General features: G+C 40.9%; 1 protein-coding gene across 3 annotated transcripts in view; it reads left to right on the top strand.

The window, feature by feature from the left end:
• Positions 1 to 27,654, top strand: part of ppp3ccb (protein phosphatase 3, catalytic subunit, gamma isozyme, b) — a 44,591-nt gene that overhangs the window by 1,372 nt on the left and 15,565 nt on the right. For all 3 annotated transcript variants that reach the window (XM_060896734.1, XM_060896733.1, XM_060896732.1), the window contains exons 2-10: positions 11,089 to 11,286; positions 17,835 to 17,959; positions 22,014 to 22,125; positions 23,783 to 23,928; positions 24,155 to 24,294; positions 25,072 to 25,149; positions 25,278 to 25,372; positions 25,998 to 26,123; positions 27,277 to 27,354. In XM_060896734.1, the coding sequence (XP_060752717.1) occupies positions 11,089 to 11,286; positions 17,835 to 17,959; positions 22,014 to 22,125; positions 23,783 to 23,928; positions 24,155 to 24,294; positions 25,072 to 25,149; positions 25,278 to 25,372; positions 25,998 to 26,123; positions 27,277 to 27,354 (1,098 nt within the window). The remainder of the gene's footprint in view (positions 1 to 11,088; positions 11,287 to 17,834; positions 17,960 to 22,013; positions 22,126 to 23,782; positions 23,929 to 24,154; positions 24,295 to 25,071; positions 25,150 to 25,277; positions 25,373 to 25,997; positions 26,124 to 27,276; positions 27,355 to 27,654) is intronic.

Genomic DNA, 27,654 nt, shown 5'->3' with positions numbered 1-27,654 from the left:
ATATCTCTGTCTCTCTCTCTCTCTGTCTATATCTCTCTCTGTCTGTCTCTCTCTCTGTCTATATCTCTCTGTCTGTCTCTCTCTCTCTGTCTATATCTCTCTCTGTCTGTCTCTCTCTCTCTGTCTATATATCTCTGTCTCTCTCTCTGTCTATATCTCTCTCTGTCTGTCTCTCTCTCTCTGTCTATATCTCTCTCTGTCTGTCTCTCTCTCTCTGTCTATATATCTCTGTCTCTCTCTCTGTCTATATCTCTCTCTGTCTGTCTCTCTCTCTGTCTATATATCTCTGCCTCTCTCTCTCTCTGTCTATATCTCTCTGTCTGTCTCTCTCTCTGTCTATATATCTCTGTCTCTCTCTCTCTCTGTCTATATATCTCTGTCTCTCTCTCTCTGTCTATATATCTCTCTGTCTGTCTCTCTCTCTCTGTCTATATATCTCTCTGTCTGTCTCTCTCTCTGTCTATATATCTCTGTCTCTCTCTGTGTCTATATCTCTCTCTCTCTCTCTCTCTCTCTCTCTCTCTCTGTCTATATCTCTCTATATCTCTCTCTGTCTGTCTGTCTCTCTCTCTCTCTCTCTCTCTGTCTATATCTCTCTATATCTCTCTCTGTCTGTCTCTCTCTCTCTCCCTGTCTATATCTCTCTATATCTCTGTCTGTCTGTCTCTCTCTCTCTCTGTCTATATCTCTCTATATCTCTCTCTGTCTGTCTCTCTCTCTATATCTGTCTGTCTCTCTCTCTCTCTCTGTCTGTATCTATGTCTATATCTGTCTCTATCTCTCTCTGTCTCTATCTCTCTCTCTGTCTCTATCTCTCTCTCTGTCTATATCTCTCTCTGTCTGTCTCTCTCTCTCTGTCTCTCTCTCTCTCTGTCTGTATCTATGTCTATATCTGTCTCTATCTCTCTCTCTGTCTCTATCTCTCTCTCTGTCTATATCTCTCTCTCTCTCTCTCTCTCTCTCTCTCTCTCTCTCTCTCTCTCTCTCTCTCTCTCTCTCTCCCTGTTTATATCTCTCTATATCTGTCTGTCTGTCTCTCTCTCTCTGTCTATATCTCTCTCTATCTCTCTCACTCTCTCTCTCCCTTTCTCTCTCTCTCTCTCTGTCTGTGTTTTTAAAAAAAAAAAAGGCAGTGGTGGCTCAGCTGGTTAAGGCTCTGGGTTGTTGATCGGAGGATCAGGGTTCAAGGCCCAGCACAGCCAAGCTGCCACTGCTGGGCCCTTGAGCAAGGCCCTCAACCCTCCCTGCTCCAGGGGTGCTGTATCATAGCAGCCCATGCACTCTGACCCCCAACCTCTTCAGTTGGGGTATGTGAAGAAAAGAATTCCACTGTGCTGTAATGTATATGTGGCGATAATAAACGCTTCTATGCCCCCGTTCTATTCTTCTCTCTCTCTCTCTCTCTCTCTCTCTCTCTCTCTCTCTCTCTCTCTCTCTCTCTCTCGCTCTCTCTCACACACTTCCTTTCTCTTTATATAAAAACCATAGCTGGTCTTTTACCAAGAAACCAGAACAAGCAAACCTCTCTGTCCTGAAGTCTTAGCAAACCACTGAGCTTGTTAGAAAGTGCTGATCACTGAAACTCCTTCCATAAATATTAATGTAAAAATCAAAATTTTTCTCCTTTGAGAAATATACAACATTTATTAAATCCAGGTATTATTATTCTTAGGCGATCGTTAACGTCTGCCGTATTGGTCCTCGTGAACGAGCTGTTCCTATGGAAACGATGGGTATAATGATGGCAGTTACTATAGAAACATGCATTAATATAAATCAGTCTGAGCCGTGCATAAAATATTGCACACCTTCTGACCAATCAGATTTGAGAATTCAGCTGGACAGTCCTGTTATAGGTCACGGCAGGTCTGAATATATTTGCAAAATATTATAATACAATATTATAAGATTAAAGATGGAATTTTTTTTTTTTACATTAAATAAAAGGAATTAATTGAAAATATCACCAAGAACAGTGTTTAAAAATTAAGCTGAAAGACATGCGTGGCCATAAATATGCAGTTTTTCTTAATACGTTTGTTCTAAAATGCCTCATATTGCAGGTATTGTGATTATCTGAACACAGCTCACTTATTTCATTAACATACAGAGCTACATTGAGAATAAATTCAAGAGTATACATTGTGTTTGAGGTGAAGGTTTGACTCGAATGATCTAACCATCATAATACAGGAGTCCAGCAAGGGTCACACATAATACAGTGCCCCAGAGCAGAGAGGGTTAAGGGCCTTGCTTAAGGGCCCAAAAGTGGCAGCTTGGCAGTTCTGAGGCTTGAACCCTGATCCTCCCATCAGTAACCCAGAGCCTTAACTGCTTGAGCCACCAATGACGTCTCCTAATGCGTCACTGGGCTCATGACCAATCAGTTTATATTCACGATTTAGTTCGATATTCATCATTCAGTTTGAAAACTGTCTACATTAAAACTGTTCATTTCTCTCAAACATCTGAGACACATATTTGTTACTGATGTCTTTCTCAGTGGGAGTAAAACCATAAGCTCCTCTTCACAAGTGCTTTGATTTTAGTTTTGTTTCTTTACATTCAGCAGGTGAGCTTCAGGAAAACATCAGTGTTTCTCGCAGACATTTTACTCTGTGAGAAATTTTACTCATTTTACTCTGTGAACGCTGTATTGTTGTTTCCTGTTAGTGAGAAACATGTTTGCACAATTGACCAGCGCTGGAAATGTTTGTATCCTATTTAAAACAAAAATGTAATGTGTTTTTATTTTACAGCACAAAGCTCTCCTGCTCTCTTCATACTCCATAAAAAAAAAAAAAAAAACTTAATGATTGAATCTTAACTGTTTTTGTAATCTGAACCTGCCTTGTGTACGTTCTAATGCAGGTCATTTCGAACCTCCGGCTTGTCCATGCATGCTGAATTTGAAGCTGAATGACGAATAACACAGAGCCGTGTTTGGACTAGTAGATGTCTGTAAATCTGCTGTGTTACATAAAAAACTAGTGCTTGTTTTTGCATTAGGAGGATTTCTATTGAACGTACCGTGAACTCGACAGAAAGCAAAAACAAACGCGTTTGTTATTTCACACGGCGTCGGTTATGATATAAAATTTTATCCTTGGTCACAATCTATATGATCTAAGAGTAAAAAAAAAAAAAATATATATTATATATATATATATATATATATATATATATATATATATATATATATATATATATATATTTTATAGTTATTCTTCACCTGGCCCCCGCTTACAAGAGTGCCACGGATCAGGGTTTTGGACCAGTCCCAGGCTTTAAAACAGTGTTCCCACTTCACCAGGTGTACCGAGCTCAAGTGGCCCTGAGTCCGGCGGAAAAAACAAGTTACAGGAGCCTTGACTCTTCTAATTTTAAACACTTATCATACACTGATTCTGTTCCTCCACTGTGCTCTGACATGGTAAACCTGGATATGATGACAATCCAGTGAATTGATCGGATCGTTTATTCTTAGGAGCAAAGAGCAGAAACCTGGCTTGAGTGCAACACCTAAACAAAGCGCCTCAGCGGCTACAGATAGGTAATTAAAATTAAACACACGATGCCGAATATTGTAAAAAAAAACAAAAAACCTTAAGACACCATTAGATGGGATCTCAAGGTAATGGTTAAAGTGGGAGCATAAAATATACTCAGTTTCGCATTTAGACTACATTTAACAGAAATTTTAAGTAGCTTATGTGAGTCGTTTGAAATATTTAAACAGACTTAATCAAGTGCTTTCTGAAAGTATAACAGTCATCTGTACACTGGGCAAAATGACGTTGGTGCAGTGCTACAGCAGCAGCAGTCAGAAGCAAAGCTCACACATGGGGAACGTTTTATTGGCCTGAAAAGTGTGAAAGTGTTGATGCATAACAAGGATGAGGTTGATTGGGCTGTGTGTGTGTGTGTGTGTGTGTGTGTGTGTGTGTGTGTGTGTGTGTGTGTGTGTGTGTGTGTGTGTGTGTGTGTGTGTGTGTGTGTGTGTGTGTGGCGCTCCCAGACTTCAGGAGCATGGTGTTCTGCTTTGGTATTTTTAGTGAGATTTATTCAGCCAAAAAAGATGGTTTATTAACGCTGCATTACTCTTCCCACTGCTGCTGTATCAGTGTTCAATCCCTTTAAAGGGTTATATCTGTGATCCAGCGGCACTTCCAGTCTCTCCATGACGGCGTCTTTGGCTGGCGCTCTTTTGATGAGATCATCGTTTTGCTCATCTTCAGAAGGTTCAGCGCGAATAATCTGAAGACAGACAACACGATGATCTCATCAAAAACTTACCAGAGACTGGAACACGCTCTTCTTTCACACGTCTCATCTTTACTGCCCACTAAGAAAGAAATCCTTTTTTTTTTGTTGTTTTGTTTTAATGTTTTCAGCCAATCAAAACACTTCAGCACAACCAAATGTTTGTGTTAGTAATGAGCGCTCTAAGTAGAATTCTTTCTCTGTACATACCAGCTTAGGAAGTTTGGGTTAGAGCTCAGGGTCACAATGATGCAGCCCCCCTGGCGCAACAGTGGCAGTGCTGGGGTTTGAACCCTGACCTTCAGATCAACAATCCAGAGCTTTAACCTGTTGTGCTACCACTGCACCGACTTGCGGAATCACTTAATTGGGTAACGAAGTTCCTTCATCGATTCAATTATCCACTTTATCCTAGTCAGGGTCGCGCCAGATTTGGAGCCAGTCGTGCTCTTTCCCTCTGTCCCATTGAGAAGACTACCAATCATCAGAAGCAGAAGCTGTGCACTCAGGTGGGAGAAGCAAAGTGCACTGGTAGCCAAAAAAATATGGACGTTTGTGTTTGTTTTACACTCCATTCGCTCCTCGTGAGGCCACGGATCAGGGCGGGACTCACCTTGATGTGTCATCCAATGAGCGTTAAACTTTCGTCCCACTAAAAAACAAATACCTAACAGACACTGAGACACACTGACTTCCCTTCGTGTATATTAGCTCTGTGTGTCAAACTCTCTGTAAAGCCACCAGTAGTGATTTTCCCACAGGCTGAACTAAATAAATACTGACACTTCTAGGAAACATTTTATTACTGTGTTGTAATCAAATATGGGTGAAAGCCAGGCTTTCTGTTCCACAGGGTGTGTGAATGTCAGGAAGCAATGAGGTTTTAACATTTCAAGTCACAGGTTGCTGTACTATGACTTCATCAGTAGGCGGTCCTTCTTTATTACTGGTTGCCATAGTAATAACGTTTATCAGTGGGTGGAGCCACTAGCATTCCTCTCAACAATAACTCGGTTTTCTTGCCGTGAAAATGAAACAATTTTGCGTTTCACCCAAGAGAGAGATTTGGCGTTTGTCTAATAATGATCAGTGTATATCTGAATCATATATGAGATGAAGAAGCAGCTTGTGCTCTTTGCCTGCAATATACTGGCTCCGCTAACAGCTCCGCATTTGCATAACCTTTTCTCAACTTTGTCACACCCTGGACATTCCCACATCTATTCGCCTTCACTCGTTTCACCAAAAGTCGAAAGCTTTTATTAAATATATGAACAATCTTTTCATATTGAATGAGTTTTTTATTACATTATATTTTTATGTCTGGCATCTTTGGAGTTAAACGTAACTTCATTTGAAGGTCGTTTATTATTTTCGACGTACCCAAGACGAAAACGGCTGAACAGTTCCAGACATACAAAAAGTTTCTTTACAAAACGATCAACCGAGGAAAGATATACCTTCGAATCTTACTGGTTTCTGTATGGGGGAAAAAAACTGTTCCTGATTCTCCACAGACCTGCACTAACCTACTTAGGTGAAATCTTTTCTAAGCCTGTGGTGCATTAGCTACATGTCCAAGCGTACACACACGCTCACGACGTGTTAACATGGCACCGTCTGCCGCAAGAAAAAGTCATCTGTACAAGTCGTCTGGCAGTTCGCCCAATCAAAACACTCGACGGCGTTTAAACATCGCTCTGGGTCACGGCTTCAACTGCAGTCCAACTCCGGATCATGGATTCAGCCGTTTCTTCTTATTAATGATGAGATTTTGAACTTTAGTTCAATTTTTAAAACAGTCTAGGGCTGACCCATATATCGATATAATATGAATATCGTGATAAATGCTATAACAATACACCTTCTATGAAATATCACAAGTATAGTAATATATTTTTTACATTTTTAGTCATTATAAATTAAATGCTACTGAATAGAAGGCATCGATTTGATATAAGTGAAAAAGAAAAGAAAAAAAAGCAACTTTTTTTGCGTATTGTAGGCTTTAAAGAAAACTATTCACATTCAGTTGAATAGTTTTGGTTGGTTTTTGCTGTTTTGCAGGCAGTGTGTAAGCTAAATTGTAGATCAGGATACACGCCGTGTTTTTAAGATATTGTGATATGATATTGTCGTTTTTAATGACTAGCCCTACTGAAATGGACATAACCTTTTTATTTGTTTTCCTTATGTTTAACATTTACTGATTTATTTATTTTTTTTTACCTATAGTCTTCTTTCCCACAGTGCATCAGTCATCTCCTACCAAAACTGTTCCACTGACTAATCCTTCTTTTATAGTGTATAGTTCATGAAAATAAGTTCTCGCATATGTTAGAGCAGCTTGTACTCCTTCCATTTCTTCTTCTGTCCTCTGATCATAAGCGCTAATAAGACAAGACATAACAACTTGTCTTGGTACAGAGAAACCACAAAACAGACCGCACGGCTTTCCTGTGTTGGTAAACTTTAAGCTGCAGCTTATTTTACTTTTTGTGTTACAAAGCTCTGACTATGGAGACACCTTACCCAAATGCCTATTTAAACACTCTGGCCAGAAGTTTGTAGAACCATGACCATCTCACACATGTGGTTCTTCTACAAATCCGTGCTACAACGTTAGGCGCACAATTGTGTAGAATGTCTTAGTTTGCTGAAGTGTTACAGTTTGTCTTCACTGGAGTTAAGAGTCTCAGACACTGTTCTGGCATGACAAGGCACCTGTGCATAAAGATCCATGAAGACACGGTGTGTTAAGGTTCTCACTCTGACTCGACCCCACTGAACACCTTTAGGATGAACTGGAAAACCGGCTGAACCCCAGACCTCGTCGCTCGTGCAGCCTTTGCAGAAGAGTGGAGTTTATTAGAAGAGCCTAAGGGCCTTTTTACACCTGGTCACTTCATGTGTTTTCTCTGATCCGATAGCTATCTGATTTGTTAAAACTGTTCCATTTACATTAGGTCACATAAATGCGTCTTGGCGAATCGGATATCAATCTGATCTTTCTACTCCCGCCCAAAATGCATTTTTTTTCCCCGCCTCATTTCCGGGGTAATTGAAATGGAACACTCTTTGGTTTATGCAGTTTTCAGAATGCAATCAAAAAGAAGACGACGAGATTTGTTACGACGGTTATGCTACAAAAAGCAGCATTTAACATTTGCCGCATTTTCGCTGGCGGCAGCAGTGCATTTTAAGACCCAACGAGACACCTGGATAAAATATCACTTGTGATCAAATCAAATCAAATTTTATTTGTCACATACATACAGGGTACGATATGCAGTGAAATGCGAGTGACGTACTTCCGTTTGGGAGGAGTATAGCGCTGATGTACGTGGCTTGAACAACCACATTCATTTACACCTGTCCAGTTTCATCTGAAATGCATCCCAGACCACATCCTGAAGTGGTTTGAGCGATCGGATTTATATCCGTCTCAAACGTTTCAGAGGGCATTTAGACCTGGTCTTTTTATGATCGGATAGCTATCGGATCACCGAAAACGCATGAAGTGACCAGGTGTAAAAAGCCCCTAAGTGGAACAGGATGCTCAGAAAGCACATATGACTGCGATGGTCAGCTGCCAACAAACCTATGGGCCGTATAGTGTATGCAAATGAGCTGTTACTATGTAAATCTGAACTTTCAAACCGAAACAACTCCTTCTGTCCGGTCAGAATTGAGAGTTGAGCACGGTCGCCTGTATAATCATTAAGATTTGTCCTAATTAGAAACCCCATGTTTCAGAGAATTGCCGCTATCGGTCCTTGTTCATTTGGTCCTTGTTGATTTGTTGCTGGACTGATGCTTTTTCTGTCATGTGGTTCATACTGCGTTTTAAATAAACAGCCTTTATTAAGAAAGCTCACCATTTCCTCTAGCATGAAGAAAGCTTTCCGTTTCTTCTTGCTTGACTTGGAGAGTCGTGCTACTGCCACAGTGAGAGGCAAATGAGCAGGTGCACGCTGTATTTACTCCCTCAGCCGTGAAAGAAACAGCATCTTCCTTTTTTGCACTCTACATGCACCAGAGGAAGGTTCCTTAACTACAGACACTAGAACTGTGTCTCATACAACACCTTAATGCATGTTAGCTTCTTAACGGTTCTCTTCTTTCAGAAGAAGATCATAAGAATATTATGAACAGGTAAAATATAAGATGTCTCTGAGCTAGCGAACCATGTACTCGAACCACACTTTTACTATTTTGTCGAAACCCGCAATCAGACCGACATGCAATGTGTGTGTGCGTCTCTGTGCATGCGTGTGCGTCTCTGTGCATGCGTGTGCGTCTCTGCATGCGTGTGTGTCTCTGTGTGTGCGCGTCTCTGCGTCTGTGCGCAGGTGTCTGGGCACACGTCTCTGTGTGCGTGTGCATATGTGTGTGTGTGTGTGTTCTGACCACATCTCTTGTTACTTCTGGTTGTGGCCTGTCCAGCTTTATAGAAGATGAAATTTATTCACCTTCGTAACTCTGTACTTCTGACATATTTCTTTGTTTTTAAAACGTGGTGTTACTGTTGCAAACCCAGGAATGGTTTCCGTCACGCTTGTGCACAGAAGCTGACTGAATAACAAGCAAAACACATTGTTTTTGGTTACAAGAAATTCACTGCAGCTACTCATTTAGGTTTCACGCTTCACAACATCCGTCACAGCTACTTCTCCAAAAAAAGAAAAAAGGTTGAAAATCTTTCTTACTTTAGATTCTTGATTTTTTTGCATTTCTGATGTGGTTCATTAGGGTGTAAATTATTAAACAGTGCTCTGTATGAAGGGAGTGGTTAACAAAGCGTGTCATGCTTTTCCCTTAGAATATATCCTCAGATGATCTCTGTAAGGAAACACCACCGGAATAGTCTGGGGCAAATTTCTGGTGAGGGTGAAGCAATGCAGCGATGTGATAAACCATCAGGTCACTACAGAGATACTGCGAGTAAATGCTTTAAAATATTCTCGAAGCAGCTCACGAGGTGTCGGAGTTTGTTGCAAATCAGTTCAGATCATTACTACAGTCCAAGTCATGGTGGTGTGACGTGTCTCAGTGCTACATCTACAGTCCACCTGCAGCACTACACACGTTAGTGTACACAAGTTTGTTTGATTTTTTTTAATTTTTTTTAGATGAATCGTTATTTAATAGCAAGAGCCACTGCACATTTAAACATCGCATACCTTTTGAGAAAGTTTCCGAACGTCTGGTTGTAACTTTTGCCTTTTATACAATATATTCACATTTAATGTTGCTGAACGTCCATAAAACAAAAGATCCCGGAGATAACGGAGATAACAAAAGATAACAGAGCGAGTTGTTCTAGAAAACGAATCAACACTTTCTGACCAATCAGAATGGAGAATTCTCACACACACACACGCACGCATGCAGGCAGATCTCCAGAACCATTTGTTTAAAATAATCCGTTACAACAGAACACTACAGTAGGCATGAAATGTGGTTAAGATGTCATATCTCATTGCAAATCAATCCTCACACCATCTCTCTCTCTGTTCTGCTTTTTTTTAGCAAACACATTTCACTACTTTGGCGCAGTGAGGAAAAAATAATTCAGATCACAGTTGTATTGATGGTATAACATTAACATATTTTTTTTTATTTATAACCTTTTATTTTGCGCTATCGTACAGTGTGGGTTTTGTGATGCAGGTGTGTTTTTTAACTCTTTTAAAATGACAGACTACATCATCGGGCTAATTAATGCGCCCGGTGATTTGTTTCAATATATTAACACCAGAATCAGAGAGAAGTTGGAGCTACATTCCAATTTAAAACATCTCTCTAGGGAGAATTTGCTCATCTCTTTCTTGCTCGTTCCCTAATGAGGTGAGAGTTTGCTCGAAATTAGATTATGGTGCTTTTAGCCGAGACAGCTACTGTATTACACCGTCCTCCTTTTTATTTCATCTCTCTCATTGACCCGCTTAAGTTTCACAAGGAAATCTTAGTTGGTGTTGCTGCACGCCAAGGATGACACCGTTTAATGAAGAAGAGGAAATGATTCTGTTTTTGAATTCTATGTACTTGTGCTTTTGAATAAGTTTTTTTTTTTTTGGAGACTCTTTATCCGCTCCAGACTAAAAGCTCTACCGAAGCAGATACAGTAAGTAAACGCAGTCTAAACTGTAAACTAATATAGAATCATTTTTTCCTTGTACCGTTGTTATGCTAATGTTTAACATTGGGATAAAAAGACACTACAGTATATTACTAACAGTACCATGTGTAAGACTGAACAGACTGAAGAAAAAAACAATGTGGCTGGATTCACATGACCTTAAACATATCACTCGCATCTCGTATCGTTTTTCATGACACTTCACTCATCTGCTTTCATCTCTCAAGCGAGGTCGGTTTTGTACGATGAAGAGTTCTAGACAAAATGTTGTTCAGATTTGATCATGATGATGCGTTTAGCAAAGGACTAGTTTGCTAAACAGAAAAGTAATATTTCATTTGATTTGTTTATTCTTTTTTTTTTATTTTTTATTTTTTTTTAAATTATCTACATGACAGGAAAACCAAGAATATCAGTCAAGTTATACAAGATTTATGTTTCACTTTATATAGACAGATAGTATGTTCATTTTAATCTGCAATGGGAAATTGGGGCACTCTACAAACAGCGAGTAGTATTCAGTTAAGGAAAAAATAAACTTGTTAAAAGCCTGAATGTCTGTAAAGCTTTTCAGATACCAACAAGAAGCCCCTGGAGGTGTTTACAGTGATTTAGGAAAAAATCTCCCTTGACTGAAAGAAGTAAAATCTCTGGCTTTGTTTCCCTTCTTTTCATCTCCGTAGCGGTGCCTCATCCCCCGACGACTCGCCTCACCATGAAGGAGCTCTACGAGGAAGGTCGACCCAAGGTGGAGCTGCTGAAGGCTCACCTGCTGAAGGAGGGAAGGCTGGAGGAGGATTTGGCGCTGCGCATCATCAACGACGGAGCCAACATCCTGCGCCATGAGAAGTGCATGCTGGAGGTGGAGGCGCCTATTACAGGTAGACTTCCGTTTTGCATAGTTACACACCGCAATACAGGTGTATATCTGTCACAGGAGCACTTTAAAAAGAGGTGTGCCTACCCTATAAACATTTGGATTTGTAAAAGGAACGCAGGTGGTTGTTGTTAAATATAATTATACCTACTGCAAGTGGCTACATGCTTTTAGAGGTAGTTACACACTTGTTACAGGTGGTCACGTGCCTGTTAGAGGCAGTTACACACTTGTTACAGGTGGTCACGTGCCTGTTAGAGGCAGTTACACACTTGTTACAGGTGGTCACCTGCCTGTTAGAGGTAGTTACACACTTGTTACAGGTGGTCACGTGCCTGTTAGAGGTAGTTACACACTTGTTACAGGTGGTCACGTGCCCGTTAGAGGTAGTTACACACTTGTTACAGGTGGTCACGTGCCTGTTAGAGGCAGTTACACACTTGTTACAGGTGGTCAGGTGCCTGTTAGAGGCAGTTACACACTTGTTACAGGTGGTCAGGTGCCTGTTAGAGGCAGTTACACACTTGTTACAGGTGGTCAGGTGCCTGTTAGAGGCAGTTACACACTTGTTACAGGTGGTCAGGTGCCGGTTAGAGGTAGTTACACACTTGTTACAGGTGGTCACGTGCCTGTTAGAGGTAGTTACACACTTGTTACAGGTGGTCACGTTCCTGTTAGAGGCAGTTACACACTTGTTACAGGTGGTCAGGTGCCTGTTAGAGGTAGTTACACACTTGTTACAGGTGGTCACGTGCCTGTTAGAGGCAGTTACACACTTGTTACAGGTGGTCACGTTCCTGTTAGAGGCAGTTACACACTTGTTACAGGTGGTCAGGTGCCTGTTAGAGGCAGTTACACACTTGTTACAGGTGGTCACTTGCTTCTTAGAGGCAGTTACACACTTGTTACAGGTGGTCACATGATTCTTAGAGGTAGTTACACACTTGTTACAGGTGGTCACGTGCCTGTTAGAGGTAGTTACACACTTGTGTAGTTACACACTTGTTACAGGTGGTCACGTGCCTGTTAGAGGTAGTTACACACTTGTGTAGTTACACACTTGTTACAGGTGGTCACATGATTCTTAGAGGTAGTTACACACTTGTTACAGGTGGTCACGTGCCTGTTAGAGGTAGTTACACACTTGTTACAGGTGGTAACCTGCTTGTTAGAGGTAGTTACACACTTGTTACAGGTGGTCACGTGCTTGTTAGAGGTAGTTACACACTTGTTACAGGTGGTCACTTGCCTGTTAGAGGTAGTTACACACTTGTTACAGGTGGTCACTTGCCTGTTAGAGGCAGTTACACACTTGTTACAGGTGGTCAGGTGCCTGTTAGAGGCAGTTACACACTTGTTACAGGTGGTCAGGTGCCTGTTAGAGGCAGTTACACACTTGTTACAGGTGGTCAGGTGCCTGTTAGAGGCAGTTACACACTTGTTACAGGTGGTCAGGTGCCTGTTAGAGGTAGTTACACACTTGTTACAGGTGGTCACGTGCCTGTTAGAGGTAGTTACACACTTGTTACAGGTGGTCACGTTCCTGTTAGAGGCAGTTACACACTTGTTACAGGTGGTCAGGTGCCTGTTAGAGGTAGTTACACACTTGTTACAGGTGGTCAGGTGCCTGTTAGAGGCAGTTACACACTTGTTACAGGTGGTCACTTGCTTCTTAGAGGCAGTTACACACTTGTTACAGGTGGTCACATGATTCTTAGAGGTAGTTACACACTTGTTACAGGTGGTCACGTGCCTGTTAGAGGTAGTTACACACTTGTGTAGTTACACACTTGTTACAGGTGGTCACGTGCCTGTTAGAGGTAGTTACACACTTGTGTAGTTACACACTTGTTACAGGTGGTCACATGATTCTTAGAGGTAGTTACACACTTGTTACAGGTGGTCACGTGCCTGTTAGAGGTAGTTACACACTTGTTACAGGTGGTAACCTGCTTGTTAGAGGTAGTTACACACTTGTTACAGGTGGTAACCTGCTTGTTAGAGGTAGTTACACACTTGTTACAGGTGGTCACGTGCCTGTTAGAGGTAGTTACACACTTGTTACAGGTGGTCACGTGCTTGTTAGAGGTAGTTACACACTTGTTACAGGTGGTCACTTGCCTGTTAGAGGTAGTTACACACTTGTTACAGGTGGTCACGTGCCTGTTAGAGGTAGTTACACACTTGTTACAGGTGGTCACGTGCTTGTTAGAGGTAGTTACACACTTGTTACAGGTGGTCACGTGCCTGTTAGAGGTAGTTACACACTTGTTACAGGTGGTCACGTGCTTGTTAGAGGTAGTTACACACTTGTTACAGGTGGTCACGTGCCTGTTAGAGGTAGTTACACACTTGTTACAGGAGGTCACGTGCTTGTTAGAGGTAGTTACACACTTGTGCATTTCAGCTGGACAACTGACAGCAGAAGGTAATGAAACAAAATGTGTTATTTATTCATTGAAGGCACAATCTACCATCAAACAATCCTGGAGCTACGTATTCCATGTAGATCTGTTACAGGAGCAGTATGGGTACAGTTACAGGTGGCTGCTTACCCTTTTAACCTAATACTGGAACGCAGACTCTTGGTAGTTGTAGTTAAAATTCTATTACAAATACTGTGTTCTTTTGTTTTGCCTGTAGCTTAGTTATTATTACAGCTGGTTATGTTCTGTTTGAGCGTAGCTGCAGTTAAATTGCTGATAATTACATGTCTGTTACATTTAGTTACACATATTAACCACCCTGTTTTAACATAGCTACCGATTACAGGTTGTTAGGCTCCTACTGCAGGTTCAGGGGCTGTGGTCTTTTTTTGGTAAGTTTAAGATGATGCTTAAGTTGCAGTCATACCATGCTCAGCCTTACTGTTTTCTTACTGTTGCTTGGGGGAAAATATTATCCATCCTTTAGGTGGTAAACCCTTCAACGGTTGCTAGGATTTCCTTCTTACCAAATTTGTCACCGCTGCAGATAGTATACAGCTATAATGATAGGCATTACATACATCTACGTGCCTATTACACTCCGTACAGGTGACTCTCAGCACTATTAGCCACCTGACACAGGCTGTGACTTCCTACATGTTCTTTCCTAGATCTCAGCATACCTCTCTGTCTCAGTAAACTCTAATGTCTTTATTCTCACTGTGATGAGTCACCCTGAAGTCTAGCCCTGCACCTTATGTATAAAAATAGCACAATACGAATATACCCCTGCACAGCGTGATCGCCATCATCACTCGTCAGTTTTATAGCAAATATTTTAACATCAAAATGTTAAAATAATCAAAACCCCCAAAACATTTATTTGTAATCTCAGCGAGCAGCAGATTGCTTAAAGCAGGGGAGTCAAACTCAAATTCACAGTGGGCCAAAATATAAAACTGAGATAAAGTCACGGGCCAAACTGAATATTTATTGAAAAATGAACTGCAACTGATATGTAATGTTCAACCTTTTTCATATAGAAACTTTAGTTTTGCTTGAACACAGGATTTGGAACAACCAGAGCTTGATATTACAAACACATAAGAAATTAAATTTGAAATAAAAGACACATCAGTGGTGTTCATTTCTTATTTAAATAAATAAATAAATGACGCCTCTCACTGGATCATTTTAAGTTCCTTTTTGAAGTGGATCTTTTTCAAAACCAACAACAAAACAACCAAAAATAATCATTTCATTCAACGAAAATCCAACTTTTCGACTATTAACAGTTCATGCCTTGGAGTAGAAAAGTGCATAAAGAAAACATATATTCAAACTCCGTTTGCTACACTCTGATTTACTCTGCACATTGATCACATTGATTCTTGCCTTTTATCTGGGCACACGATGTCGCAAACTTGGACCATACACTTTTTGACTCTCCCTCATTAAAGGGCTGGGCAGATTTTGCAATCTCTGCTGCCACAATAAAGCTCGCTTTTACAGCAGCTTCACTTTTTGATTTTGCTTTCATGAACATAGTCTGCCTGGAAACCAGACTTTTTTTCATCTCCTCCGCCTTCTGGAGCTTCTGCTTTACATCCATGTCCTTATACTTCTCATAATGTTTCGTTTCCTAGTGTCTTCTTATGTTATATTCTTTGGTTACAGACACGTTAGCTCCGTTAGCACACAAGACAAACAGGTCTGTCCTTTATATTCGTGAACAGAGAATCTGCCTCCCACCTGTCTTGAAAGCTCCTATTGTCCATCTTTCGTTTGGCCATTTTTGTGGAGAGTGGAATTAACTTGCCCGATGTGACTGTAGCACGGTTGTTAACGACTGTCAACAGAGAATGAGGGGCGCTTGCTGTTCGTGACTACGCGTCAATACAGTGGCAAGGCATTCTGGGATTTGTAGTATTAGCGGAGCATGCGGCTAGCCAGCTGTAATGCACATTTGATATGATCTCGCGGGCCAAATATAATTACGCCTGAGTTTGACAACCCTGGCTTAAAGGAATGCTCATTTCTGGTTATATATAAGGTCTGAGGTCTGCTGTGCTTGCTGGAGGTTTCTGTGATATCCCTGTATTGCAGTATAATTGCAATAACAATTTTCTTAGCAGTTCTGGGAAATTTATTTATTTATTTGTTTATTTTTTATACCCAGCAAACGAACCAGTCATCGCGATACGTTAATGGCCGTCAATTCTGTAAGCGATTGAGCTTTGATATTAACCGACATGCCTGTAACCCCACCCCTTTTCCCCATGTTGTTAATTAGTAATGTTTTAACAAGTGCTCAAGGTAAAGTGAGTGCGTTTGATGTAGTCCCACAGCCGCAGCCATGTCCATTTCATGTTTTCTAGAAGGGACATTAGACCAGCGATTTGTTACAGGACTAGCTGGAGTATCGTCATTGTGCAGTTTTATTCATGACCTCCCATGACCCTTCCTAAGCTTAGTGATTTCCTGCCTGCCTTTTGCGCTAATCAGTTCTCTGACTCGCTTGAGTGGGAACCAGCCTTGTTTTGATAAAGGGGGAATCCTTTGATTGGACCTGTTTCAAATGTCAGAGAGTGACTAGCGTCCCGCCCAGGCTGCCTACGTCGCCTTTGATTTCCCAGAGGAGGCCACAGGAAACCCCTCTTTTATCCCCTAACAGGTGCAGAGATAAAAACGGCCTTCCTCCCTCGTCCCCCCCCGAGTCTTTAATGTCACATAAGCTGTAGCTGGAGGTTACGCCATCATGTCACACCGCATTCCCTGATTCGATGCTAATGAGACTAGACTTTTGTTTCTTAGATTTTGCTTTGAGTGTGAAACTGACAAGTAGCGATATTTCAGGATCTGATATTTCTCTAACCCAAAAAAGAGCACATGTGGTACAGATTATTGCAGTGCAGGTGGCAGTGGCGTATCCATTCCAGCTGCAGAAACGAAATCTTTATATGCTGCTGAAATGCAAAGCAGAATTTGGGTAATTAGTTTACCAAAGCAACATGGCCTGTCTGACTGATAAGGTGTAGAAACCTTTAATGAACTCCACCAAGGCTGAACTCTAAATAGAAGCATGTTTAAAGTTTGCTGTCTGAAGGCTAAGGATGCCTCAGCTGTCAAAGGTTTCATGTTCTTTAATCCCAGTGATGCTACCGCTTTCTGAGAGAGCATCAGACTGTCAGAGTTTGTGTGTTAGAGTGTGTGTGCGTGTGTGTGTTTGTTGCTCGAAATAGAATTATGTCCATGAACATTCTCCAGTAGTGTGTGTAGAGAGCGACGCTCATTGTGTCGTGATTTCCGTTGATGAGAAGCACCATGACGCTGATCAGGACAACGGAGATGAAGGGTGGAATGATCTATAATATTATACAAAGTAACGTTAAATTTCATCGCTTCTGCTTGCACCTATATCAGATTGCAGCAATGCCTTCTGGGTAGTTTGTCCTTCTGGAGTGTCCAGTGAAAACAGACGCATTTTAATCAAACTCGAGCAGATCGAGTGAGCCAAGTGTCCTGAAGATACCACAAAATTTGGCATCAGAACTGGTTTGCTAAACCAAATTAAAGACTTTGGGCCTTGTTTATCTGTCTGTTTATAAAAGTGTGTCTAAATGTTTACATAAACCAAACTAAACATTTTCACCAAATTCTGGAAACGCTTTTGTGTGTGTGTGTGTGTGTGTGTGTGTGTGTTGATGGATGCGAGTCAAGCTAAATTACCAAGCAGGTGCAGTGTGTAGCTCATTTGCATATAGCAACACCCAGAAAACCATAAATGTTCACCGCATCTTTGCTTATTTATTTATTTATTTATTTATTTATTTATTTATTTATTTGCTAGCTCATTTCCCAACAAAATATTCTAAATGTTCTCTAAATGTGGTTCAATCGGATATGTAGGATATGAAGAAATCATGTTTAAACTCGACAGTATCATAGTGACAGTAAATTAAATTAATATAAACAGAAAGCGATAGTTTCACGTGTTATTGTGCACCGCCAATCTCCTCACCAATCCAGTGTGAAAAACGAGCCCCTGAACATTTCTTGATGCCGATCTTCTCGTGTGTAACGTGTAGTCATGGTTTCTCCTCGTCTGCTGTGTTTCTGCCCTCAGTCTGTGGAGACGTTCACGGACAGTTCTTTGACCTGATGAAGCTGTTCGAGGTCGGCGGTTCCCCCAATAACACACGCTATTTATTCTTGGGCGATTATGTGGATCGAGGTTACTTCAGCATCGAGGTGAGTTTTCTAACATTTCTAACTCATTTAGAAATATTTTTCTGTCTCTTTTGTCTTCTTAAAAAAATTGTAGCCACGATGAAAACAGGATGTTTGTAACTCTTGCGAGGTGTAACAGAGTTTTGAAAGGTCAGTTTCGTGATGAAACCTGTTTTACAAAAAAAAAAAAAAAAAGCGTTAGATTTTTTTTATTTTATTTTATTTATTTTTTTTGTACCTGAAGCTTAATGTTGTGGACATCAATGTGAAATCGTGTCTAAAAACAAAACAATAGTTTGACGATTCAAACCGTACTAGTCTTGTTTTCATCCATGTCTCACTAAAGAAAATCGTGGAGTTTCTCATGAGTATTTGTGTGAAGGATCTCCTATAGCTGCTGTTGCAATACTGCAAGATCTAGAATACTGCATATCGCTTTAACTACCAGAAACTATCAGAAAACTCTGTTGTCACTCTGCTCTTAAGACAAACAGGTTATCGATTTTATTTATACTAGGATAAAAACTAATTCATACAAAATCAAATCAGGAGTCTTAAGCCATTTCCTGGAGAGGTTATATGCCAAGATATCAAGATATACAGTCATTTGTGATCGTCTTTAATGCCTTCCAGAGCAGTAAAAAAATCAGCATGAGTTAGTTATTAGACCGAAGAGGAACGCAATCACATGAAACAAACACCAGTTAAAACACAGCCAAAGCACTTTATCACCCATCTCTTTACACACCAAGAGGAAACACGTTCACTATATTTAGTCATACGTGTGAATTTCGGCCGTTTCCCCATACACACTAGTGACAGGCGTGTTTGAGCTGCAGAGCTCAAGAGAGCACAGATGTGAATTCAGACATGTATTTGAAGCAGTAAGGTGCACTGGATCACACCTCCACGTGTTTCTAGGGGCATTTGACCTTAGAGACCCACCGTGGTGCAGTGCATGCTGGGATCAGAGGTTACTTTAGGGGTTGTGGTGAAATGTCACAGTTGAAAGGTAAGCTGGTGGAGACGCTGCTGCTGAGCACCATCAAACACTGTGTGTGTGTGTGTGTGTGTGTGTGTGTGTGTCTTACAAAGCAAAGGAGTAGCCTTTATTGTCTCTTTCTGGCCATCAGACATTCACAAAGGACTGGACTTCAATCGCAGCTCTCACCACCTGCTACCTTTAAACACTCAGGTTATTTATTTTTTTCGTTTAACATTTCATTTAAAATGCTCCAGGTGACATACACACGTTACCCTGTAAAACATACATTAAATTGCAATCTCCATTGTGCACATGATGGACTCTCAGCTTTGACCTAATTTGATTATGCAGATTTAAATTGCTTTTTGAATTATGTGGTGACTGGCAACCCTGTTGCCATGGTAACAGCCCCCACCCCCAGCCCCCATAGCGACAGTAAAAATTCATTTAACCTAAAAAACATTTAACATTATTGATTTCTTTAATTCATATGACGGCTAGTAATCCATGTATATACGCTGGGTGATGTGATGCGATGCATTTAACTACTCGTTTATTTTAGCTTGGACAAGATTTGTTCTAGAAACTCTTAGGGGCGGCACATAGCACGATACCGCAGAAGGCACAAAGATATTCACAAGCGCGTAGAGCTCTTCATTTCTACGAGCACTTGTACATTCACATGTATACACAGAAGCTTCCTTTACGCCGAGACCCACGTGCTTCCTTTCTGCTCTCTCACCAGTGTCCACACAAGTCACTTCCTTTTATCTGTTAATAGTTGGTGTTTGTGTGAAAGGTAAAGCACAGAAAATTAAATAAATAAATAAATAAAAAATAAAATAAAATAAAATAAATAAATAAATCAGTGTTCACTATCTTGGTCTATGTCACCTGGACTTCAGGAAGAAGTGTCACCACAAAGAATGTAATTAATGCCTGTTCATTTTGTGAGTGGGGATTAATCTCAAGACGTGCTGGGATTGTTGCTACAGAAACAAACATCTTGTGCCGTCTTTCTTACCTGCATCGCAAATGACATGCGTCAAACACACCATAGGTTAATTTTAAAAAACACGTGTAACGTCTTGTCCACAGAATAGCATCGGCCATCTTGAAAATGTTCTCATCCAGCATGAGGTCCTGGTTAAGGTTGATGAACAGTTATACGTATGAGGAGGCGTGTAGTGAGAAGATCTTTGCAGCTTTTCCCAGCAGGAGTAAGAGCATTCGGATATAAGGCCGTGATTAGCGGTAGTCTAGGCTACGTGTCTATATGCTGTTAAAGCTGGATGGACTCATTGGTCTAATCAGACGAGTCAGGTAGGAGTTTAGTGAGATTGAGGTTTGTTTCCTCGACAATCTTTTGGACGTGTTCCAGGTTTTTACTGCAGACTGCGACTCACCCCTCCTCCCTCTAGACTGTCTCTAAACCTCACTACAGCACTCTGGGTAGCTCAGCACAGGGGACGTGCCTGCACTGAAACCCATCAGCCCTGTCCCCCGTGCCCCCTTCCCTGGTTTCTGCCTCAGACCCCGGTCCGAGTGGAGTTGCCCTCATGAGCCAATTAAACCTTCTGCTGCTCCGGAGTGTTTCCTGTAATTCCCCATACTTTTACCTTAGTGATTCGGCTGGAGGACCGGACGGTGAAGCGTGTGTGTGTGTGTGTGTGTGTAAGGAGGGGGGATGGGGGATGGGGGTGTTGTTGAGCAGTAGGTGACTTTAGGTAAGAAAAAGAGGACACAACTTCACAATGACCTTTAACTTTTTCTATCATGGTTCTCTGCTGCCTCTCCCGGTGTGTTCCCTCTGTCTTATCCTACACAACAGCTATGAAACACACTCATCACCATGGCAACACCTTTCATTTACGCAACGCAGCACTGTGTACATCTGTCTGTCTTTTTTTTTTTTTTTTTATTCCATCTTCCTTAATTTCTGTTATGTTTTCAGTCTTTCTTTCCTACAGTCTTTTATTCCTGATTTCAATTTTTACATTTTTTCCTCTCTTTGTTTATTACCTTCTGTCTTCCTCTCTTCCTTATTTTCATCTTTCTGTCTCTCTCGCTGACTTTCTTTATCTCTTACTTTTTTCTGTTTTTCTTTATCTTATTTTGCATTTCTTTCCTTTTTTTCTCTCTCTCTCTCTCTCTCTCTTCCTTCCTTCCTTCCTTCCTTCCAGTATCAGAGATTTTTTTAAAAGGTTGTTTTCATTTCATTCATTTGTTCTTTTTGTTTTCCTCTCTGTTTTTGTCACTGAGCAAGAGGAAGTGCAGAAGTGTGTACAAGAATTTCATTCCCCTTCCTATCTTTTTATTTTCAGTATTTGCTCGCATGCTATAAAACGGTGGCTTCCTGGCATGACACTGATTTTTACGCTGAGATCCTGTCAGCGTGGATCATATTAGTTTGCTGTGCAGCTCTCAGTTCTATATGTCTGCATATCAGAATAATAACGTGGCCTATAAGATGTGGTGAATTGTACATTCAGACTTAATCAAACTCACAAAAGCTTTAAAAAAAAAACCAAACAACTTGTTCATGTTGAGTAAAAGCAGGAGCTGAAGGAATCCTCCAGATTTCTAAGGTCTGTTGTATATGAGTGGCGTGGGTGAGATGCTGCACAGTGCGGAGTGTGTCACACACACACACACCATCTGAATACCATAAACATATAACACATTCACTCTGTCTCGCACACACACACACACACACACACACACACACACCACTGTGCTGCATTCAAGCAGCATTTCTTCACAGATTCAGTCTCAAGATAAAGAAATCACTGGGGCTTCAGAAAGACTAATACAGGATTCAATAAACCAGCGGTAAAATGCAGCCATGTTTGATTCTGTTACATACAAAAAACACAATGTTGTTGTGCGCTGTTAATTTTCTGAATGGAGCAGGCACTGGAAACCTACTGCTTACGTATCTGTTAGAATATACCGTATCTACTGAACACCTCCGGTGCAGCAGTACAAAGTACAACACCAACTGTTTGTGTGGCTACAGGGGTTTTTCCATTATGCTCCGATTCATTCTTAGTCTCTCTCTCTCTCTGTGTGTGTGTGTGTGTTTTGCAGTGTGTGCTGTATCTGTGGGCTCTGAAGATCAACCACCCCACTACACTCTTCCTCCTCCGAGGGAACCACGAATGCCGACACCTCACAGAGTACTTTACCTTCAAACAAGAGTGTAAGTGTGTGTATGTGTGCGTGAAGTCCTTCATTATCAGTAAGAGTCGTGAATTCGACCGCTGCACAAGGCAGCACGACGATCGCTGAAGCGAAGTGAGTGTGGCCAGGCAACACCATAAAGTTATGCAAATGAGAAGCAAAGCGCTGTGGCAAGGACCAGTAGGAGTGGGAGCAGGAACGAGCTGTGCAACGATGCTGAAACCTACTTCTTATAAAATTCATTATGGAAGAGCAACCGAGAAATCCCCGGCCATATAACCAGCTATGCTTTTAAAAAAAACAAACAAAAAAGCCGGTATTGCAGGTGAATGTCATTCACAGTTGGAGGAGTGTTTACCAAAATCACCCTGGGACTGAAGGGACAGGCGTCAGTGCAGAGTCGACCTTTGTCTAGGTGAATGTTAGTTGATTTCAGCATCGATTTATTTCATGTCGCTCAAGAAAACCCTGAGACACATCTGTCCTTTCAAAAGGGACTTGGGGGTAAAAAAAAAAAAAGGCACTAGTCATCAGGAAACCATGGCAACCAGCAAGTCAAGTCTAGTGCTCTATGCGCACAGGCTGTGAGTAGGAAGGTTATTATACAGAACCATGAAATACATACCGTGTTTCCCAGCCATGGGGTAAGAAAACACAACAGAACACAATCCTTTACTCTTATTAGTTATCGTCAGATCGCTCCACCTCTCATTTGCAAGACGCCTTCGCTCATGTTTGTTAGCATCACTTGTCCTGCCTTGTTAACGTACAGCATTAACTCTCGCTTCACCAAGTGACCGATTTAACTGATTATAAATATAACCTAGCTTTTTTTTGTTAGCAAACACAAAAAAATATGATATATTCTCTACATTCTGTACCAGCTGATTTAATAGGAACCTTTTCATTCAACACGATCACACAAAACATTAGAACGTGACGTCAGGTCTGAGGATTTCAGAAACGGCTCGTCAGTTTTATTACACTTCAGTACTGACTGACCAGTGACAGCACTTTCCAGCCGAGAGCAGACGAGTGAGAAGACACAGGAATAGACACGCTGTGGGTGATTCACAACATCATGCTGTATTTATCATGTGAGCATGTTAGATAAATGATTATTGGTATCGAATATATCCAATCTAGCTAAAACCTTATCGTGACACACTGGCATGATTTACACCAAGTGTTCAAATACTGGTTAGAAACTGTAAAGCACAAGCCTCATCTGTGTGTGTGCGTGTGTGTGTTGCAGAACATCAGAGCTGAATAATGATGCTTTCTATGTAGTAGACAAGCCCTTATTATGTGTGGGCTATGATGTGTGTGTGTGTGTGTGTGTGCGCACATGCACCAACACCCTGGAGTGGATCGCACTCTCATGATAAAGATCGGCCTTGGAACAAACTCTTACATGTCCTCTACTGCTGATAGTGCTACATTGTATATCTGAACTACTGCACGATGAGGTGTGTGTGTGTGTGTGTGAGAGAGAGATTTAATCAGTGCTGTGTTTCCTCCTAATTAGTGTACGTGTCCAGTGCAACATCACCTAACAAGGCATGTTTCCTCCAACACTGGAAAGTTGGCAGGCCTTCACACTCTGGGCCCTGCTGTGATCTGTCAAACAGTCATTCTCGTGTGTGTTTGTGTGTGTTTTCTCTCCCCAATCCCAGGCAAGATAAAGTATTCAGAACGTGTGTATGACGCGTGTATGGAGGCGTTTGACTGTTTGCCTCTGGCCGCACTGTTGAATCAGCAGTTTCTGTGTGTGCATGGGGGCCTGTCACCCGAAATCAGCTGCCTTGATGATATTCGCAAGGTCTGTTTGTGTATGTGTGTGTCTGTCTGTATGTGTCTGTGTGTGTGTCTATCTGTATGTGTCTGTGTGTGTGTCTGTATGTATGTGTGTGTGTCTATCTGTATGTATGTGTGTGTGTGTGTGTCTGTATTATAAATAATTTATACCTCTACTGTAGCTAATAATGATAATGTATCTCATCAGTTTATGATTTGTGTGTGTGTGTGTGTGTGTGTTCGCAATGCAGTTAGATCGGTTTAAAGAGCCTCCGGCTTTCGGGCCAATGTGTGACCTGCTCTGGTCAGATCCTGGTGAGGATTATGGCAGTGAAAAAACACAGGAGCATTTCTGTCACAACAGTGTGAGAGGCTGCTCTTACTTCTACAGGTAACACACACACGCGCGCATATATTACACAGTCGGGTCATAACGTCCTAATAAACCTGATTGATTTTTTTTATCAGATTTTTAAAATGATTAACAGGTGTTTTATTTTTTTCTTCTGTAATGGGAAGTTTTTATTTATCAGTATGAGCTCAGGACACTTTGTTCTCAGTGCCAGTGTGTGTGACGACGATGCATGACACACAAAGGAGTCACTGTAATGTGTTAAGTATGTGTTAACTGTGTGTTAGCACTGTGCATATGTTACTGACTGAATGAAACATGGTGCGAAAATCCATGATTGGGATCACATGATTATTTTGCTGGATGTGACCAAATCCGGTCTGAAACCCAGAAGCAGAAAATGGCAAGGTTGTAAAAATCCTAAATTAAATACACACATCACAAACACATCAGTTGTTTTCACGTGACCACCTAATCACTTCCAGTAATGACAATTGTCTACAAGACTTTATTATTTTTTTTCCTCAGCATTCAGAAATTCATCAGCTGAATTTATCAGCTATCTATTAATGAAAGAGTTTTATATATAATGAATAAGTTTTAACTTATAATGAATGAGTGTTTTTAGTTGTTTTTGCTTCACATCATCCATCAGATGGCATTTTATCTTAAAGCGCACTTTATCGTTTGTTTTTTGAAAATTGATAACCGTTAGCGTGTTGCAGTCCGCATTCGTCTCCCTGATGAGATAAAAGCAGCTCTTGTTAAAGGACGTGACGACCCGATTATTTGGGCTAACTGTGTTTCTCTCCTCAGTTATCCTGCTGTGTGCGATTTCCTGATGAACAATAACTTGTTGTCGATAATCCGAGCACACGAAGCCCAGGACGCAGGGTGAGTAGCGCGTGTGTGTGCGAGTGAGTGTGCGCAAGCGTGCGAGAGTGCGACCCTAACCCTTCTGTCACGATCATCGCTACGTTTACACATGTAACGTATTGAGTGTGTGTTTATCCCCTGATTAGGTACCGAATGTACAGAAAAAGCCAGACGACGGGCTTCCCGTCATTAATCACAATCTTCTCAGCACCAAACTACTTAGATGTTTATAATAATAAAGGTGAGTCTAATCAAGATGCTGAAAGCTGTGTATGTTGCATTCTGTGTCACTTTCTGCCAGCTGAAAACAAGTCGCAACGTCATAAGTAGCTTTTAAAACAGTTTACATTATCAGAGTCCTCAAACCTAAGATTATTTACACACATTTGCTAGATTTCCAACCTGCATACAGATATTTGTATGAATATTTATATGCGCCCTTAGCTGTGTAAAGTTAATCAGTAAAGTCTCCAGGAGGTTTTTCTTTTGTGGAAATTAGCTCGAATCGCAAAATTTGCAAGCGCAGGTTTCTTTTTTAAACTCCGAGCAACAAAGACACGGGTGTAATGACTTTCTATGACCGCTGTCCTCATGAATAGAAGCGAGCGCCTGTTGTTAAGTCATCACACGACACGTCTTGGCTCGTATCTGTGGAAAATCTGCCGCATTTTGTTAACTCGCAAACTCCCGAGAATTGATTTTCTTGTAACTGCAGAATCCTGGCTGTACTGGCTGATTAACTAACAGATCACTGCTATGAGTTAGAAATGTTAACTAGCTGTACGTAACCATTCCAGACAATGTCTTCATATCCAGTTAAACCCGTAACGCCTTGACGTTCTGACACTGGTTTTCTCTCCCTCTAGCTGCTGTGTTGAAATATGAGAATAACGTCATGAATATCCGGCAGTTTAACTGCTCTCCTCATCCGTACTGGCTGCCCAACTTCATGGACGTTTTTACGTGGTCTTTACCTTTTGTCGGAGAGAAAGGTAACAAGATGCACCTAAAGACAGAACCCAATGTAGTCAGTCAGTTAGAGCTGACATTTTTCTTTCTTTATAGTGATAGTCATTTTATAGCTGTTTTTAAAGTGCACTTTTTTGACGTGTGAGCACATTTTTTGATGTGAAGATATAATTTTTGTGATTGGTTTGTAATTAAATGATAATCAGATGAATATGACTCACACATAGAGTCTCCTCATAATATCATTTTTAAAGAGAAATCCAAATGAACCAAAAATGTCCTCAAAAACCTGCGGTTTGTCCCGAAGGAGAAGAAGAAAAAAAGACAATATTATGGTCAACGTTTTCCTTTCATGATCATGATCCGTTTTGTTTGTTTTTTTTTCTTCTTCTCCTTCGGGACAAACCGTTACTGCTTTTAATATTTTTTCTTCTTTCTTTGTTTCACTTTTGCGTTGTGTTCAAAGTGATTTCACTTAGTTAAACATGTGATATAAAACCTGCCTGGAACGTCTAGAAAACGCTGCACGAGTGGGAACATATGCAATCATAATAAAATATTGCAATATATAAAAAAATCTAGGCAAATACTTATTTTATAAAATGTTTGAGTGACCCGGAGTGTTATTTTCATCCATTTACGCCATTTGGCAGACGTTCTTGTCCAGAGCATCACTGAATACATCAACACTGGTTCACCGGGTTACAGACTTAGCAATACCTTCAACCCAAATACTCTTCATATATATATATATACACAAAACAAACAGGGCAAATACGAGCTAGCATAAGTGTTTCAGGAAGAGGTAGGTCTTTACTTGTAGTTTAAAGACAGCCGGTGACTCAGCTGTTCAGACATCTAGGGGAAGTTCATTTCATCACCTCGGTGCCAGAACAGAAAAGAGTCTTGCTGTAACCTCTTACCCTGAGAGATGGTGGGACCAGTCGGGCAGTGCTGGTAGATCCACCTGAGCTGGTGGGATAAATGGGAAAGGAAGAGTTTTTGGAATAAATAATGATGTTACATAGCGTGTTACTGTCCTGTCAGGAGTGTAATTGGCTGGTGATCATGTAATAATGTCATCTAAACATCTGGATTTAGATCCAGACTTAGAAGAGTGTGAGTGTGGTGGACAAGGTGTTTGAGACCCTGACATCATTTTGTGTGTGTGTGTAGTGACAGAGATGCTGGTGAACGTGTTGAACATTTGCTCTGACGATGAGCTCATGTCAGAAGGAGACGATACCTGTGAAGGTAAGCTTTTTTTTTTTTTTTTTTTTTTTTTTTTTTGGTCGTTTCTTTCATTCCGTTATACAAACCTTCGCTCATACGAACGTAGGCGTCGCAGCCTTGTAAAAGTTGCTATGGCGACAATGACGTTACAAAGCAGTTTGCTAACCTTGAGCATGTATGAAAGAACTAATTCCACACTGCTGAGGGATTCAGCTCAAGGCTTTTCACTGAGCTCTTCACGTCTCTTCAGCAGACGGGACGGATAAACAAACATATTAATTAAGAATTATGAATGATTTTAGAAGTTATATTAAATAAATA

The sequence above is a fragment of the Tachysurus vachellii genome, chromosome 20 (genome assembly GCF_030014155.1).
Source record: "Tachysurus vachellii isolate PV-2020 chromosome 20, HZAU_Pvac_v1, whole genome shotgun sequence".
Lineage (NCBI taxonomy): Eukaryota > Metazoa > Chordata > Actinopteri > Siluriformes > Bagridae > Tachysurus > Tachysurus vachellii.
Note: the sequence above shows the minus strand (reverse complement) of the source record. Positions and strands in the feature narration are given on the sequence as shown.